Here is a 17194-nt window from a genome sequence, read left to right as displayed (position 1 = left end):
ACATTAGATACGCCTGCACTGCATCTCATGATATGCAATATGATCCTATCCTAACTAACTGTGTGTTACCTGCGTAGTGGCTGCATTAAAGGAAATGCCCAAGAGAGAGCAGAGTCCCAAACCTGCCGCCACTGACAATGTCACCAGCAGGACACCCGCCAACCCTACAGCCCCCTGAGATTTGGCACAGTCCCACCGCAGCATGGTCAGACATGCGTAGGCCAGCTGGGGACGGACAAGATAAAACAGGTACGGGAATACTCTACATACTCTCACTACACAGGATGGAATATCACTGATTCTCACCATCAGTAAGTAACCGCTGGCCACACGGATGACGCTAATATCCGAGAAGGACTTCAGGATGTCCTCCAGTGTGGTGGTGGTGAAAGACAAGACCTTCTGGGATGAGTTGGCCGCCACACTCTGCAACACAGCCTGAAAAAAACCCCAACAAATTTAAACAGTTAATGTGGTCATAAGTTTGGAAAATGGGTTGCGTCAAGGAGGCCAACTGGCGTAGAAACTGAAAAAACCCCAGATAGGAGAAGCCGACATACAACTACAGTACATACTGTATAGCCACCTAGCTGTCCGGTCCCATTCAGTTGACATGGACATGATTTGTAGCACTGCAGCATGCTCTTACGGCTGTACAGCAAGTTCACGACTGAAGAGCTTACAAAAAGGCCTCAAATAATACATCATGGATTAAATATTACCATGCTGTACGATCACAACGTCACCAGAGTGCGAATGAATTAGCAGCATGACGTGGTCATTGTCACACGGACATGTCGGTAATTGAATCGACCAATCAACAGACAGCAGTGTGTCTAGCTACACCCTTAATACAAGAATTTGCGCAAAAAAATGATGCTTTGCTTCAAATAGACACCTGGTACACTCTGCAGTTGAGTATATGAGCACCTGTATTCCACTATTTGAGTAAATATCAATAACTTCAGACAGGAAGTTGCACAGCCGGCGAGTGGTTAGCGTACAGGCCACACAGCTAATTCGATTCACATCTATTACATGCATTACGTCTATACATTTGAACAGCATGACACCAACAGCCATTGATTAAAAAAAAAAACACACACACATAGAGCCAATAAATAAATGATCTTTGTCTATGGTGGCACCCTGGGGCCCCCTAGATGAATGGCGCATATACACGCACACACACCAAGGTCACGGTGTGTCAAACAGGGTTTTGGAGGGGGTAGGGGAAGCCAGATGATGTCACATGTTAGCCACCAATGGGGCCACAGCTGGGAAAGTGATCGTATAAACGTGAAAGAAAGAGAGAAAAGAGAGAGACCGTAAACTCTTCTAATGTATTCCAGACTATACTGTGCTTTTCGACTAACCACACAGCAACACAGAGGCCTCGCATCCAGCATCCATTGCTTGCACGCACCGGTATCCAGGTAGGATTTGTTGATTTCTAAACCCACCGCAGCCCTGTGTGTTCCAACCATACCTCTGAATATCTCCTCTGCCATGCTTCCAGTATGGCTGCAGCCTTCTCCTCATTCCAGTTGATGTGGGAAACCTCCTCGTAGCCCCGAAAGTGCTCAAACATCTGCTTGGGAGTCATCAGTTGGAACATAGTCTGTAAGGCCTGGGCGCTGGATAGAGAAGAGACAAAAAAGGAGGTGGTCATATTTGTAAAAGAACAACACAATATGGAGCCAGGAAAGAGATAAAGACAGTGAAATCTCAATTATTGTACATCATGGTTTTTGTAAGGGAACCCTTTATGATGTGTGTGGATGGTTTCTTTGTTTATTGAACACACACAATTTTCACATTTGCAACTGAACTGTGTTTGTGTAGGCCTTAAAATGTGCACGCGTTAAAATTTCCCTTCAATGCGTACCATACTTCGGATGCCTTTTCATTTCCTGGTTGTTGCGGAGCATGTGTTTCAATGAAAAAGATGCAGGCCGAGTTCTAATGAAATGCACTTCTGCCACCTGCCAAGTCTTTGGGAGCGAATAAGTTAAGGGAAATCCAACTGACATTAGCTGAGATGAGCTTTGGGCCTCCAGCAAACCACAGTGAGAGCCATTACCTACAAATGGCAAAAACATGGAAAAGTGGTGAACCTTCCCAGGGGGTGGCCCGGCCAACCACGGCAGCGACGATTCATCCAAGACACTTCAAAAGACACGACAACAACGTCCAAAGAACTACAGGCCTCAGTTAACGTCAGTGTTCACTGGGCAAAAACAGTTCCAAGACAAAAACCACATCAAGGCTCGTCTCAATTTTGGTCTGACAAGACAAATGTTTTTGGACTTTTTGGAAGATCTGTTGTCCTGTTACATCTGCCGTAAACGTAACGCCACATTTCAGAAAAAGAACATCACACCAACAGTAAAATATACTCTAATGTTTGCTAACTTGCTAACAATTTTGGAGACATGTCTTTTCTGAGTCAAGACTGCATCTCTCCAGGTCACTAGTGTGTGTGAGTGCCAGGAAGAAAATCACCATCAACTTATCACCACCTGGTTGGTGTGTACTACAGTAAACCTCGGATATATCGGACTCGGATATATCGGAAATTCGCTCACAACGGACAGATAAAAAAGAACCAATTTTTCTGTAATGCATTTCCAATAAAAATTCATTGCATATAGCGGATTTTTTATAACGGATTTCGCCTATTTCGGACAAAATCTCCAGTCCCGTTCCAATGCATTTCCATTAAATTTCCCTCGCATATATCGGATGGCCGCATCGTGGCGCTCCGAAGCTAGCTGACATTCTGAGACGTTTTAAAGCAGAGGACATTTTTAATGCCGACGAAACTGGGTTATTCTGGCAAATGCTGCCAGGAAACACCCTGGGATTTATTGAATGAGATCTTAACCTCACTGTAGGAGCTATTTATTGGTGTGTTCCTAGGTTTCTGATATCTGTTGATTTATTTTTTGTTGTTGTTGTTTTGTTTGGATTACTTGATAATATTTTCTTGTTATTTATTTATTTATTTGTTTATCTATCATATTTTGTTGGGGTTAATTAGTAGTTAATTTCTGGGTTTATTTCATTGGATAACACCCTGGGCACCTGCAATATATTTAGGTAGGCAGTGCTCACAGGACCAGCATGCACCGGGGTGGGCCTATGGTTTTTGTACCAGCGCAAGAGAGGCAACAGGAAAAGGCCCTTGTTCCTTTTTTGTTTGTTTGTTTGCTTGCTCGGTAATAAAAGGAAAGAAGAAGAAACGGAACAAGATTGTTTGGACAATGACTCTTTTGCCTGCGTAAAACAAAACCCATGGTGCATCAGTGGCCTTTTGATTATAAGTTACGTTTATTATTTTAGTGAAGGACAAATAGCCACTACACTCACTATTGGAAATAACGTAGGCCTGACGGGCGTAACAGGGCCTAGCTTAATTAACAATTTGTTATGCTCAGAGTCCAATAAAGTTAAATTCTCATTACCTTACGTCTCTTTTCGTTGCCCAGTCCAGGTACGTTGGAAACATAGTCAAGGAAGTGCCTTTTTATAACGGATAAAATCCGATTTACGCATATACGGATATAAATCCGATATATGCGTAAAACGGACATTTTCCGGTATACGCATATAACAGATTTCGCTTATATCGGACAAAACCAGTGGGAACAATTGAATCCGATATATCCGAGGTTTACTGTACAAATATAAATCGCCCCAGATATAGGACGGCCTGGGAGAAAAATATTGTCTTATACTCGGGTCAATGTGTTACTTTTCAAAATAACTGATTAAAAAAGGTGTGTCTTATGCGTCCTTAGTGTTCATTCATTCAAGACACACTGTATACATTAGGCAGGTCTTGAAAACCTCAACACAACATGAAAGCGCAGGTCTCTGTAGTTAAAATTGGTTGTATATTTGGATAGAATGTACAAGCAATAGATCACCATCAGCACATGTACTGTATGTGTCTGTGTGTGCATGAGTGGGTAGTGTCCGTGCAGAGTAGCCAGAGCTGAGAGGGAACAGCTGGAACTGGAAGATTTCACTGGAATCTGCTAATGACTGCAAGATTTATCATACACACACACACGCACGCACCGTTTCAGAGTGCTTAAAAAAAGAAAACATACAATCCTTCCAGAATAAGCGTTGCACAGATGTCCGCAGTGTTTGAGTGCGTGTGTGGTTATAGACGTTAAAATTATCTTACCTGAGCAGGGGTCCGCTGCCGTTCTTGGTGGTCCCGCCTACAATCAGTTCCTCCTGCCAGTGCATGTACTTCCTGGACAGCCCATAGCAGCCGCCGCTCAGGGTCCACGCCACATCTAACGCCTTGGCCGCAATAAAATCCAAACAGGTGAGAAAATAACTGTCAACAGCTTCGTCGCAGCCAAGATGACCCCCCCCCAAAAAAAAATAAACCTACCTTGGTGGAGTTCTTGTTGGGTGCAGAGAGGGGGCAGTCAGGGTCGGCGGGGTTCAGACAGGGGCGATCCATGTAGCCGTGTCCAACGTTGGCTTTTTCCAGCATCTCCTCAAAGGTGTCCACCGGGAAGTGGTCCCGTCGTAAGTCGTCAAGAAACTCCTTGGGGTCAAAGTTGGTCCACTGCAGAGGGTCTTTACCTCTGCATGAAGATAATAGTACAACAACACTTGTATCAATACACTAACCATTTTGTATGGTAGTTAGCAGACTACTTCTTGGCTCGTAGAATATGTTATCAAATACTACAAATTGATACTAGGTGAGCACAGGTCACAGTATATCTCATATTATCAAAATTAAACTTATATATTGTGTTGAAGCTGGCAACACAAGCATGTACCAACATAAGGTGGCGGTGGTGGTAGTGTAATGGTCTGTGCCAAAACATACCTCCTCCTAGAGGTATGAGGCCAAGGAGGCCTCCTCCGAACCTGAACCCCACTGAGGCATAAAAACGGAATCTACCATTAATCTTGTGGAAAGTGACATAATGTGGTTGAAATCTGTGAGAAGGAACGCGTCTGTGGGGGAGTATTTCCCTGACGAACCGCTCAAACGTGGCGGAATCTCCTCACAAACCTAACCGGCTCCTTCCCAAACAAAACAAGTCAAAACAACACAAGAGAAAGTTGGCGTAACAACAACAAGGTTTACTCTCGAAGTTTAGCAGAGCATGCTAGTGTGACTGTGGCTCAGGTTTACCCTTTTACCATGTTCTGAGTGAAACAAGGAGAGTATTCTTTAAAAAAATAATGAAATTTGAGATAAAAATAAGCTGATTTCATAGGTTCCTACAGTAGGTTACTGTAGGAATACACATGCAGGTGTTGGATTGTGTATAAGGATGCTGATCATCTCCATGTCATCACAACAATAGATGCACTGTGGCTGGAGGCTTATAATGATGTGTTAATGTACAAGAATAAAGGGCCACTGTGTTGTTGTTTTTCATCCTTGCAAGATGACGGCAAAGAATAAATCCCAATGCTGGCGGTGGATTCTTGCTCCAAGTGGTCCCTGTCCCCTTTAAGCTCTCCATGCCTCACACATTCCAGTCTAAATCTCTCTCTCGCTGTCATTCACAACACATTGTATGTGCTTAACCAGGCTTGGGTTATTATTCCCAGCCTCCCAACCAGAACATAGTAAAAAAAAAACTTCATTTAGTACCAAAAAGGCCCAACCCAACGACTGTTCCGGTACGTAAATAGGTGACTATAATCAGCTATTATGATAACACACATGCACATGTGCATGCAAACACATTTGCAGAGGTAAATGTCTGTGGAGTATTACTGTAGCGACAGGACCATTAGCAACAGAAAGGCCAGACAATGGTGTGAGGCCCAGGGCTGAGGAGAAACGATGGCCAGAGATACGCATGCCAGCAACCACTACAATAGAGCCTTCAGAGGGGACGAATTTAGGACACACACACACACACACACACGCAAACATGCTCTGTGGAGTCTGATGGTTGGGTTGAGCGTGCCTGGGAAGCACACATAAAGGAAGAAAAACAAGATTCAGAGATCTCCTTGTCGTTGTCTTGTAAACAGTCTCAGAGTTGCCATAACAAATAGTCCAAGATGGCTATCCCAGCATTTAGCACTCGCCATTCATCTATTTTCTATACCACTTATCCTGTTCACAAATGGAATAACTAATGTGTAATGTGTAATAGTGAACCCTAAATTGGATAGAGGGTTGAGGTTCCCCTGATACAAAGGTGACAGGCTCCGCCCTTTAGGTACCCTTGCACTGCCTGCCTGACAGAAAGGTGCCATAACAGTATGGCTTTCATAGCTTTTGACAGCCTAAGATTGAAGCGGACTTATGATTCATGATAGCACATCTTCATGTTTACTTACGGAAGATAGACCATCCCAGAATGAAGCTTGGCCCCCTCCCAGAAACAGTCAAGAGGTGTGATGATGAGACAAGGATGAAGCTTTTCTATGATCTGTTTACACACACATGCACACAAACACATCAGGATTAGCGTCGGACGTCAACAAAGGTTGCTCATATTTTACAGCCAAGTGCTTGCAGGTCCAATGAAGGTGGGTACCAAATAGGGGTGTAAGAAAATATTGTTTCGGCGATATATCGCGATACTTCATTCCACTATACTGTATCGATATTATAAAGTATGATATCGATATTTTTAGGCATTTATCATAGACTGTATATGGTATTTATTCAAGTGCAGACACAGCAAAGGTTCATTTCTGATTTTAATCTAAAAATGTGTTTAGTAAGTGCATATTGCTGGTGTAATTCAGTTTTTCCAGGAAATAATATTTAACTACAATAAAAAACCCAAAAAATATCGCCTTGTTAACAGTATCGTGATATATCGTATCGTGAGCCTAGTATCATACATAATACGTATCATAATACGTATCGTATCGCCAGATTCTTGCCAATACACACCTCTAGTACCAAATGTTTTGGTAATTCAGTTAACACGTTCTGTAGCGCGCATTGACTTGCGTGAGAAATTTCAAGTCACTCAGACATATGTTGTGTGTTTGTCAGAAAAAAATATCAGCACAGCCAATTGTATAGGAGCGCATGTTATGACAAATGTTCCCCTTTGTGTGTGCATGACTTTACTATATCTTATGTTTTCATTTTACCTGATCCATGAAATGTGTTTCCGTGACTAGTTCTCCTGATTTGTAGCACAAGTGTTCTAATTTCCATTGTCTGGGGGGGAAAGGGAAATTAAGTCATGCCACAGAAATTATTACATCAACTTGCACTTGTTAGGCATGCATACAGTATATGCTTGTGGACATTTACCGGTTATAAAGGTAGACATGAACTCTACTGGCTCGCATGGCTGACTCCAGGTGCTGCAACAGTGCGTTCACCGTCAAAACGCTGGCTCCCTCCTCCCGCGGTGTCTGGATCATGAGCTGCGGGTTAAACATGGCCTCCTCGCCGATCTTCTGCCGCGTGTACTTGAGTTCCTGGTTCACACGCCCGCCCACTGCCGGGAGAAGATAGTCAACGTTAAAGTACGCAGACTCGTGCTAGCATAGAAATGTACAAATCAATCTGGGATTGTTCTTATTTCGCAACAGGGTGCAAGCAAAGATTTAGTATCTACTATAAAAAGGGTAATAAAGCAAAAGTAGAAAACTGTCTCTTCGCTGCAGGAGTATGCCATCAAATCAGTTATTGTTTGAAATGGTTATTTGGTTGAAGAACTGTTGCGCCATTCTCGGTTAAAACACAATTAAAGGAGAGCGCATGAAATTCCCCACTGTATGTGAACTAAGCATATGTGCTGCAGGTTGTGAAATACATTTAGGATAACTCTGCAATCTACCATCTAAAACATAGGCGATGACGACCATAGTGTATCCCAGCTAACCATCCATCTTATCCGAGGTTGGTTCCACATCCTCCTCGCGGATCCCAAGGCGTTCCCAGGTGAGGTCCCCTGAGGTATTCTGAGATTCTCAACCCTACTCAAGAGTGGTAGCAATTTAGCAGTATTATTACTATTGGGCTGCATGGCGGAAAAGGGTTAGCACGCAGGCCTCACAGCTAGGAGACCCGAGTTCGATTCCACCCTCGGGCATCTCTGTTTGCATGTTCTCCCCGTGCATGCGTGGGTTTTCTCCGGATACTCCGGTTTCCTCCCACATTCCAAAAACATGCTAGGTTAATTGGCCACTCCAAATTGTCCATAGGTATGAATGTGAGTGTGAATGGTTGTTTGTCTATATGTGCCCTGTGATTGGCTGGCCACCAGTCCAGAGTGTACCCCGCCCCTCGCTTGAGGACAGCTGGGATAGGCTCCAGCACGCCTGCGGTAGAAAATGAATGAATGACTGAATGATTACTACTGTATGGTTTAACCTGATTTCGGTATATACAAGAGTGTAAATGACAGCCACAATAACAAACATATTGTTTAATCAATACCTCTCTGACAGTGTCAGCATTATGCCTAATAAAGTGACCCATAAGTTCTGACATACAAATGTCCGTATTAGCACGGCTTGTAGCATGTGCTGTAACATCTGCAAGCGGAGAAATCATCCATTGTTCTTAGTGCAGAGCAAAGCCACAGTCATGTCCGCCTGGCTTTAACTTTATCTGCCTTGCATCTTCAACAAAAATATGTGTCGGATTTGGACACCATGGCAGATGAGCAACATCCCTCCAACAAATCAATCAAAACGGTCAATGCTCCGACTCAAATTTTCAGGTGGCTACAGTCATGCCTGGACTACGTGAACTGAATGTGTGTGTGTGTGTGATAAAGCTGTGGCCGTCTTCCAAGTTTGCCCTCCCAGTGACAAGGTGGACTAAGCCCTGTGCGTGCGCCCTGAGCTCGCAGCTAGCCTGGGCTACAAAAGCAGCCTTTCAGGTCCTTCCGCTGGCCGCCTGCACCCCAGCACAGCCAAGCCACCCTGGCAAAGCCTCGCTCGCTCAAACACACACACACACGCACAAATGCATGCGACTGCACTCATGCAAACATGTCTGCAGTCTCCACTCGAGAAAATCTCTAAATGGAGCAGACTTAAAAAGTAGAAATGGACTGATTGGAGGACGGAGCACCACCGGGTTTGAGCGATCCTGATTGACAGCCAATGATACAACTTCCAACATACTTTCTTGTAGATAATTGTCATTTCTTGCAGTGATTTTAACACTGGCCCGCGTCTTTGGTCTGTGTAGTGTTCACGTGAACCGAGCAGAGTTTGTTTAACTGTACCAAACATTACAAGTGCAAACACACCTTCCGAATCATGCTTTTTTTTTCAGAAGCATTTCACAACAGGTTATGTAGATCCTTTAAAAAAAAGACAACAAAAAAAGAAAGGTAATACTGTGTAACCTTGGTTAGCGTTATTCATTCCAGAAGGTCCAACTCTAACAGAAACGTATGCTAACCAAATCAATTTTTCCTCCGCTAAAGCCAATTTTTTCTGGAAAGCCAAAAATGTCATCAGAAAAAACAGTTTTATAGTTTTACACGCACTAAACAGAATAAATGAACGGTGAACGACTGAAGATGTCATTATCACGTATTTAAGCCATGAAGACGGCCACAGCTTTATCACACACACACACACACACATTCAGTCCACGTAGTCCAGGCATGACTGTAGCCACCTGAAAATTTGAGTCGGAGCATTGACTGTTTTGATTGATTTGTTGGAGGGATGTTGCTCATCTGCCATGGTGTCCAAATCCGACACATATTTTTGTTGAAGATGCAAGGCAGATAAAGTTAAAGCCAGGCGGACATGACTGTGGCTTTGCTCTGCACTAAGAACAAATGATGATGCTACTTGTGCTCCACCGGGAGGACAACAAGGCGTTCCCAGGCCAGCTGTGAGACATAATTCCTCCAGCGTGTCCTAGGTCTGCCCCGGGGCCTTTTCCCGGCTGGGCATGCCCGGAACACCTCACCAGGGAGGCGTCCGGGAGGCATCCGGACTAGATGCCCGAGCCACCTCAACTGACTCCTCTCGATGTGGAGGAGAAGCGGCTCTACTCAGAGTCCCTCCCGGATGACTGACCGATCCGTCTGTCGACCTCACGCTCCCACTTTTCCTCACTCGTGAACAAGACCCCGAGATACTTAAACTCCTCCACCTGGGGCAGGACCTCATTCCCAACCCGGAGGGAGCACTCCACCCTTTTCCGACTGAGAACCATGGCCTCTGATTTGGAGGTACTGAGTCTCATCCCAGACGCTTCACACTCAGATGCAAATTGTCCCAGTAAACGCTGAAGGTCGCAGCCCGAAGAGTCCATAAGCACCACATCATCTGCAAATAGCAGAGATGAGATTCTAAAGCTCCTGAACTGGACTCCCTCAACACCTTTGTGAACAGAATCGGTGACAAAGGGCAGCCTTGGCGTAGGCCAACGTTTACCGGAAACAGGCTCGACTTACTACTGGCAATGCGAACCAGACTCTTGCCCCGTTTGTACAAGGACCGGATAGCACGTAGTAGCGCGCCACCAATCCCGTACTCCCGGAGCACCCCCCAAAGGACGCCACGAGGGACACAGTCGAATGCCTTTTCCAGATCCACAAAGCACATGTAGACTGGTTGGGCAAATTCCCATGCACCCTCAAGCACCCTCGTGAGTGTGTAGAACTGGTCCAGTGTTCCACGACCAGGACGAAAACCGCATTGGACCTCTTCTAACAAAGGTTGGACCAACGGTCGTACCCTTCTCTCCAGCACCCTGGAATAGACTTTCCCAGGGAGGCTGAGGAGTGTGATCCCCCTATAGTTGGAACACACCCTCCGGTCTTCTTGAAAAGGGGGACCACCGCCCCGGTCTGCCAATCCAAAGGTACTGTTCCCGACTTCCACGCAATGATGAAGAGACGTGTCAGCCAAGACAGTCCCTCAACATCCAGAGCCTTGAGGAATTCTGGGCGGAACTCGTCCACCCCCGGAGCTTTGCCACTGGGGAGCGTCTTAGCCACCCCAGATACCTCAGCCATGGTGATGGCACTGTCCACGTATGTGTCCTCAGACTCTGCTTCCTCTATGGAAGGTATGTCAGTGGGATTGAGAAGGGCCTCAAAGTATTCCTTCCACCGTCCGACTACATCCCCAGTCGAGGTCAGCAGGCCCCCGTCTCCACTGTAAACAGTGTGGACTGGGCACTGCTTCCCTTTTCTGAGGCGCTGGACGGTTTGCCAGAACCTCTTCGAGGCCAACCAAAAGTCGTGCTCCATGGCCTCACCGAATTCCTCCCAAACCCAAGTTTTTGCCTCAACAACCGCCAAAGCCGCGAACCGTTTGGCCTGACAGTACCTGTCAGCTGCTTCCGGAGTCCCACAAGCCATCAATGCCCGATAGGACTCCTTCTTCAGCTTGACGGCAGCCCTGACCTCTGGTGTCCACCATCGGGTTCGGGGCCTGCCGCCACGAGTGGCACCGACCACCTTGCGGCCGCAGCTCAGGTCAGCCGCCTCAGTAATGGAGGCACGGAATATGGCCCATTCGGACTCAATATCCTAGTCCTCCCCCGGGATGCAGGAGAAGCTCTGCCAGAGGTGAGAGTTGAAGACTCGACGAACAGGAGACTCTGCCAGACGTTCCCAGCACACCCTCACTACTCGTTTGTGTCTACCAGGTCTGTCCAGCATCCTCCCCCGCCATCTAATCCAACTCATCACCAGGTGGTGATCAGTTGACAGCTCAGCCCCTCTCTTCACCCGTGTGTCCAGAACATGCGGACGCAGGTCTGATGATACGACTACAAAGTCGATCATAGACCTGCGGCCTAGGGTGTCCTGGTGCCAAGTGCACTTATGGACATCCCTATGTTCAAACATGGCGTTAGTTATGGACAAAATGTGGTTTGCACAGAAGTCCAGTAACATCACACCACACGGGTTCAGATCAGGGAGGCCGTTCATCCCAATCACGCCCCTCCAAGTCACACTGTCATTGCCCACATGGGCGTTGAAGTCTCCCAGTAGAACGACGGAGTCACCAGCTGGGGTGCTCTCCAGCACCCCCCTGATGGGCTCCAAGAAGGCCAGGTACTGTGAACTGCCTTTTGGCGCGTACACACAAATGACCGTCAGAACCCTTTCCCCAGCCCGAAGGCGTAGGGAAATGACCCTCTCGTTCACCGGGGCTGACTCCAACACAGAGGCACCAAGCCGGGGGGCTATTAATAAGCCCACACCAGCTCGCCGCCTCTGCCCTGCAGCAACTCCAGAGTAGAACAAGGTCCAGCCCCTCTTGAGGAGTTTGTTTCCAGAACCCAAACTGTGGGTCGAGGTGAGTCTGACTATGTCTAGTCGGAATATCTCAACCTCTCGCACAAGTTCAGGTTCTTTCCCCACCAGAGAAGTGACATTCCATGTCCCAAGAACCAGATTTGGCCGCCGAAGACCAGGTCGCCCAGGCACCCGCCCTTGACCGTCACCCAACACACAATGCACCGGACCCTTATGCTTGCCCCCGTAGGTGGTGGGTCTACGAGGGGGAGATCCCGTGTGGCTTCTACGGGTGAAGGCACAACCACCAGCCGCTCGCCTGCAAGCCCCTCCCCCGGGCCTGGCTCCAGGGTGAGGCCCCGGTATCCCACATCCAGGCGAGGTACGGTTCCACCTCTTGTATTTCTTCATAAGGGTCTTCTGAATCACTCTTGGTCTGTCCCGTCACCTCTGACCTGTTTGCCTTGGGAGACCCTACCAGGGGCATATAGCCCCAGACAACATAGCTCCTCAGATCACTCGGGCACTCAAACCCATGATAAGGTGGTGATTCACGGAGGGGCGACAAATCTGTAACATTTTATTACGTCTTATTCCGACTTAACAATGCGGTTTGGTCCTTGCAAGCGGCATAGATTGAATATTTGCAGTTTGTTGTAATGGCATGAAAGTTGAACATAAGCATGTCTGTTCTGCCAGGCCCGGACCACCCAGTTAGACCGAGAGAACAAAACAGGGAGAGGGGAGGCCATGTCATACTTGATTTCTTTTTATTCTGGACCCAAGCAGCATTCCCATCTGATCATTCTACAGGCATGTTTATAATACTCATCATTAACAGCAGGCTTTGTCTAAGCCGAGTGACATGCAGCTCGAGCAGCGACACGACCAACTAACAGTTAGTTGAAAACTGGAACTGATTTGGATGCTGACAGTGCCTCAGCGAGCCAGCTTGTCTGATACATTCAACAACACTCCAAAAGTTAAAGCTCTGTTCGAGTCCACTGCAAAGAGCAAATTGCACAAATAGGGGAAGCTGCGCATCCTATTTAGGTTTAGGTTCAAAGGAAAAAGGTGTCGGGCCGTCTTGAGGACCGTCACCCCAAAGGGCGGTCAACGAGGGACAAGTCAAAGGAATGCACTCGCTTGACAGGAAACAGCACATTACGGCCTCGGGCTCAGAGAATTCCACACTTCACGAGGTTACAGCGTTTTTGGGGTCAACAATCACGTAGCCTCAGGGTGAAATTAACACCCCAGCTGGACCAAGAAAATGTGTGGGGAGTGAGTGTGGGTATGTGGAAGTGTGTGTGAAAGAGTGTACACACAGCTGTGTTTCCTCAGTGACACATATTCCTTCTCCTCAGCAAGACTGGTTGACCCAAGTGTGTGTCGGCATCTTAAAAGGCAACGTATACCTTCTTATATCAACAATATAACACTTGCATTGGTCCAAGGGCCACATCCGGCCTTACACAACTTTTCATTTGGCTCTACAGGGGGCAACAGCGAAGTGAAGAAGCAGCACTAGAGGAAGATCACTCACATTTGAACAAATATGGCACTACCAACTAAAAAAAAAAAGCAGACATTAACCATGTATACATGGAACTAAATATTACAATTGTATCGGTTTATTTGCTGAACGGAAAGAATGTAACCTTTGTATACACCTCATTCCGAAATAAAAGTGCCAATCCGAATGAACATATAATCGAATTCACAGGGGTGGAATATTCCTTTCCCCAATCCGATTGAGGTATCTTGTACCCGCTCAAACGGAAAGTTGTCAGACTGCGTTCTTCTTTGTGGTGTTTTTCTTCTTCTGTTGTTTATTGGCGGTTGGCAAGCAGCTTTCGTGTGCATTACCGCTATCTGTGGAACAGAATCTAAACCCTTCTATACGCCATGCACAAGTCCAGTTTTATTTAAAAAGAAAATACATATCTAGGTAAAACATGTCCCGAGTTTAATTATAAAATATTAGCAAGATTGAATTTGATCTTTTCCTGTTTAAATTTATCGTTCTTTCAGCGAATGCTCAGATATGATGTAACACGCAGCTCAAGACGTTCTTGGAGACCAGCAATCAGTACTCGACTACTGCGGAAAGTTTGTTTTTGATCCAAACTAAATTTCAAGACTGGACTAACAAAAACTCGCAATACAGAGTATCACGTGATGTTGATGTTTACGTTTTACTGCACATGCCCCATTGACTATTCCATTTGATTATAACAGCACATGTACACAAAATATTGGAATATTCCTTTCCATGTATACCATTGTTTTCAGAAAGGTCATTCGGAAAGATTCCAGTCGGAAAGAGGAAAAACTCCTCATGTAACCATGGCTAATGAAAACTGGACTACAAAACATGCACAACCTAAACACTGTAAATGCTATAACCCGCAGAGGGACTTCAGAGGAAACAAAAATGTCCATCCTCTCAGTTCAGATACATGCACGCATAAATTATAAACTTTGAAAGACAACTACTAGCAAAGCCGGATTATCTTTTCTCGGGCCTGCTCCACACAACTGAAAGCAACAATGGCTTCCCTCCGGTTAGCATGTATTCTTGAAAAAGCCTTTCACCAACACAGAGGTGATGAAGGCCTGCATGCTGGCTGTAAACCAAGCGGTATATGATGACCAAATTAAAACCCAGGTCAATTTATTCAATATGCTTTTACCAGAAATACCGCTGTGATTCATTTTATTTTTTATTTTTTTGCACATTTAGTCTAATTCAAATACTGCACGATGCAACTTATTTGATACAGTATGGTTTTATTAACTTGAACTACTGCTGTGATGTACGTTATTTTGGTTAAATACACTTTACGGACTATAGAACACACACATACGTATATTCATCACAGTCATCATCCTCTTGCTGGGAACTAAAACCACTAAAGTCTTATAATTCCTTCATCACACACTTTGTCAGTCTCTCACCCTTTTGTTGTCGCTGTCAGGGTTTATATCTGAAACCGCTTGGTGATAGTGTAGTGTGCGAACTTGTGTCCCAACACCTAGAGCGGTGTTGGGACACAGTTCTTCATTAATAATCAGTCAGACGTTAAGAGAGACCCCTGTGACTTGTTTTCTGTTCCCACAATGCATGTTTAGATGAGTTTTATATGGCAGAACTCCCTCCAAATACCTTTGGAATGAACTAGAGATCTCTCCGGTCCAACATCACACTATAGCATCGTGTCCCTGTCCCATTACTTTTGCTCATATAGTATAAATTCGTAATGCTTCTTGGACCAGAGATGAAGAGCCTACTCTAACCATTAGACGAGGGAGGAGAAGCCTTGAGTGAGTGTTGGTATTCAGCGTGTTGCATAACATTAACCCCTGCTCCCCTCTCAAATGGAGGGAGAGAAAGTGGGTTTCTAAGGAGTGGCCCCCCATAACACACCCCTCCCTCCTGCCTTCCTTTCAGCTATAAACCCCCAACTCCCCCTCCACTATGCTCCTTTTTACACTCTCGCCCCTTTTTTTGCTTTATTCAAGGCCGGCCTGTGATTGGCCAGATCATGATGGCAATCAGCCCGGCCCCTCTGTCAGTCTGCTCGCCCCCACCCCAACTTCTGCAGCCCCACGCCCTTGCATGCACATCTTGCATGCTTGACAACAGAAGCGTCGCACACAAACAATCAGCAGCGAGGAAACAGTCGGCGTGGAGTGTGAAGAATAAAACAAGCACCATCCACAGGAAATAAGGACTATCTTACAGTATATATATACACAGTATATAGTTACAGTAATTACCCAACAATACTATAGGATATGACTGACTTCACGCCAGCAAATTAACTACATGTTATATTAAAATGTAGGACCACTTGTGTGCCTGTACTGTATATGGATGTACACTTTTATGTCAGTGCGTGTGTGTGTGTGTGTGCGTGTGTGTGCAGAGAAAGGATTAGCTGGATTAGGGCCCCTATCAGCAGAAACCCCCTGTGGCGGGGAGGAAGCCCTCCCCCAAACACCAGGTCATCCCTTCGCCACCACCAAGCATCAGGAGGCGACCTCCCATGCCCTAAGCCACAGAAAATGTGCACGTGTCATCAATGTGAGGAGGTGAAATAGGTTTATCATTCACACTATTAAAAATTATGCATGCATGATGTGACGCCATATTGAAACTAATAGGACCCTGCAATAAAAATAAGAACGACATTGAGTAGACTGTTAAATCTTAGCACACAAGTGGAATTAAAAATAAATGTCTGTCCATGTAGAAAACTCATTTACAGGCTGTCATGCTCATTTGCTCCAATTCGGACCTGAAATAAACGAAATTGGAGGTGACTGGGTCACACATTGTAACACCTCAGTTCATCAATATAGTGAGATATTCCATGTGCAATGTCACGTTCCCCCTGATTTTTGTCTGAAGTGTCTGAGCATACATACAAACGACCTAAGCATTCCTTGGACATCTGGGAGCGCCATCAGACATACACACTGTAGTATCACAGCTGTCCAAAACTTGAGAAGTTGAGATTGTCCAATTCTGTGGTATTTTGGAGATGAGACGAAAAGCACAGTATTTCACACTGTAACTTTATTTATCGTCAATCTCAGACAAAACAAGCCAGAGAACTATCTCATCCAACTAACGATCTGAATCACATAGTTTCAATATATTTCCTTGAAAGTAGTAAACATTTATTTAGTTTACTTATTGTATATGTTTACTTCTGTCTAAATTTTAAATTAAATTTGATTTAAAAATGTCTGTTGGCATGGGCTGCACAGTGAACAAGTGGTTAGCGTGCAGGCCATAGAGCTAGGAGACCCGAGTTCGATTCCACCCTCGGGCATCTCTCTATGGAGTTTGCATGTGCATGCGTGGGTTTTCTTCGGGTACTCCGGTTTCCTCCCACATTCCAAAAACATGCTAGGTTAATTGGCGACTCCAAATTGTCCATAGGTATGAATGTGAGTGTGAATGGTTGTTTGTCTATATG

The 17194-nt window shown here is 45.5% G+C and overlaps 1 protein-coding gene across 3 annotated transcripts in view; it reads right to left on the bottom strand.

The window, feature by feature from the left end:
* The window catches only part of ptch1 (patched 1), a 60543-nt gene that overhangs the window by 30238 nt on the left and 13111 nt on the right, over positions 1–17194 (bottom strand). For all 3 annotated transcript variants that reach the window (XM_058069900.1, XM_058069901.1, XM_058069902.1), the window contains exons 3-10: positions 7283–7472; positions 7117–7186; positions 6346–6437; positions 4415–4613; positions 4199–4320; positions 1490–1637; positions 307–438; positions 70–225 (exon numbers count right to left, since the gene is read on the bottom strand). In XM_058069900.1, coding sequence (XP_057925883.1) covers positions 70–225; positions 307–438; positions 1490–1637; positions 4199–4320; positions 4415–4613; positions 6346–6437; positions 7117–7186; positions 7283–7472 — 1109 coding nt within the window. The remainder of the gene's footprint in view (positions 1–69; positions 226–306; positions 439–1489; positions 1638–4198; positions 4321–4414; positions 4614–6345; positions 6438–7116; positions 7187–7282; positions 7473–17194) is intronic.

The sequence above is a fragment of the Doryrhamphus excisus genome, chromosome 4, assembly GCF_030265055.1.
Source record: "Doryrhamphus excisus isolate RoL2022-K1 chromosome 4, RoL_Dexc_1.0, whole genome shotgun sequence".
In the NCBI taxonomy this organism is placed as follows: domain Eukaryota; kingdom Metazoa; phylum Chordata; class Actinopteri; order Syngnathiformes; family Syngnathidae; genus Doryrhamphus; species Doryrhamphus excisus.
The sequence above is the reverse complement of the archived record's forward strand: the minus strand, read 5'-3'. Positions and strand labels throughout refer to the sequence as shown.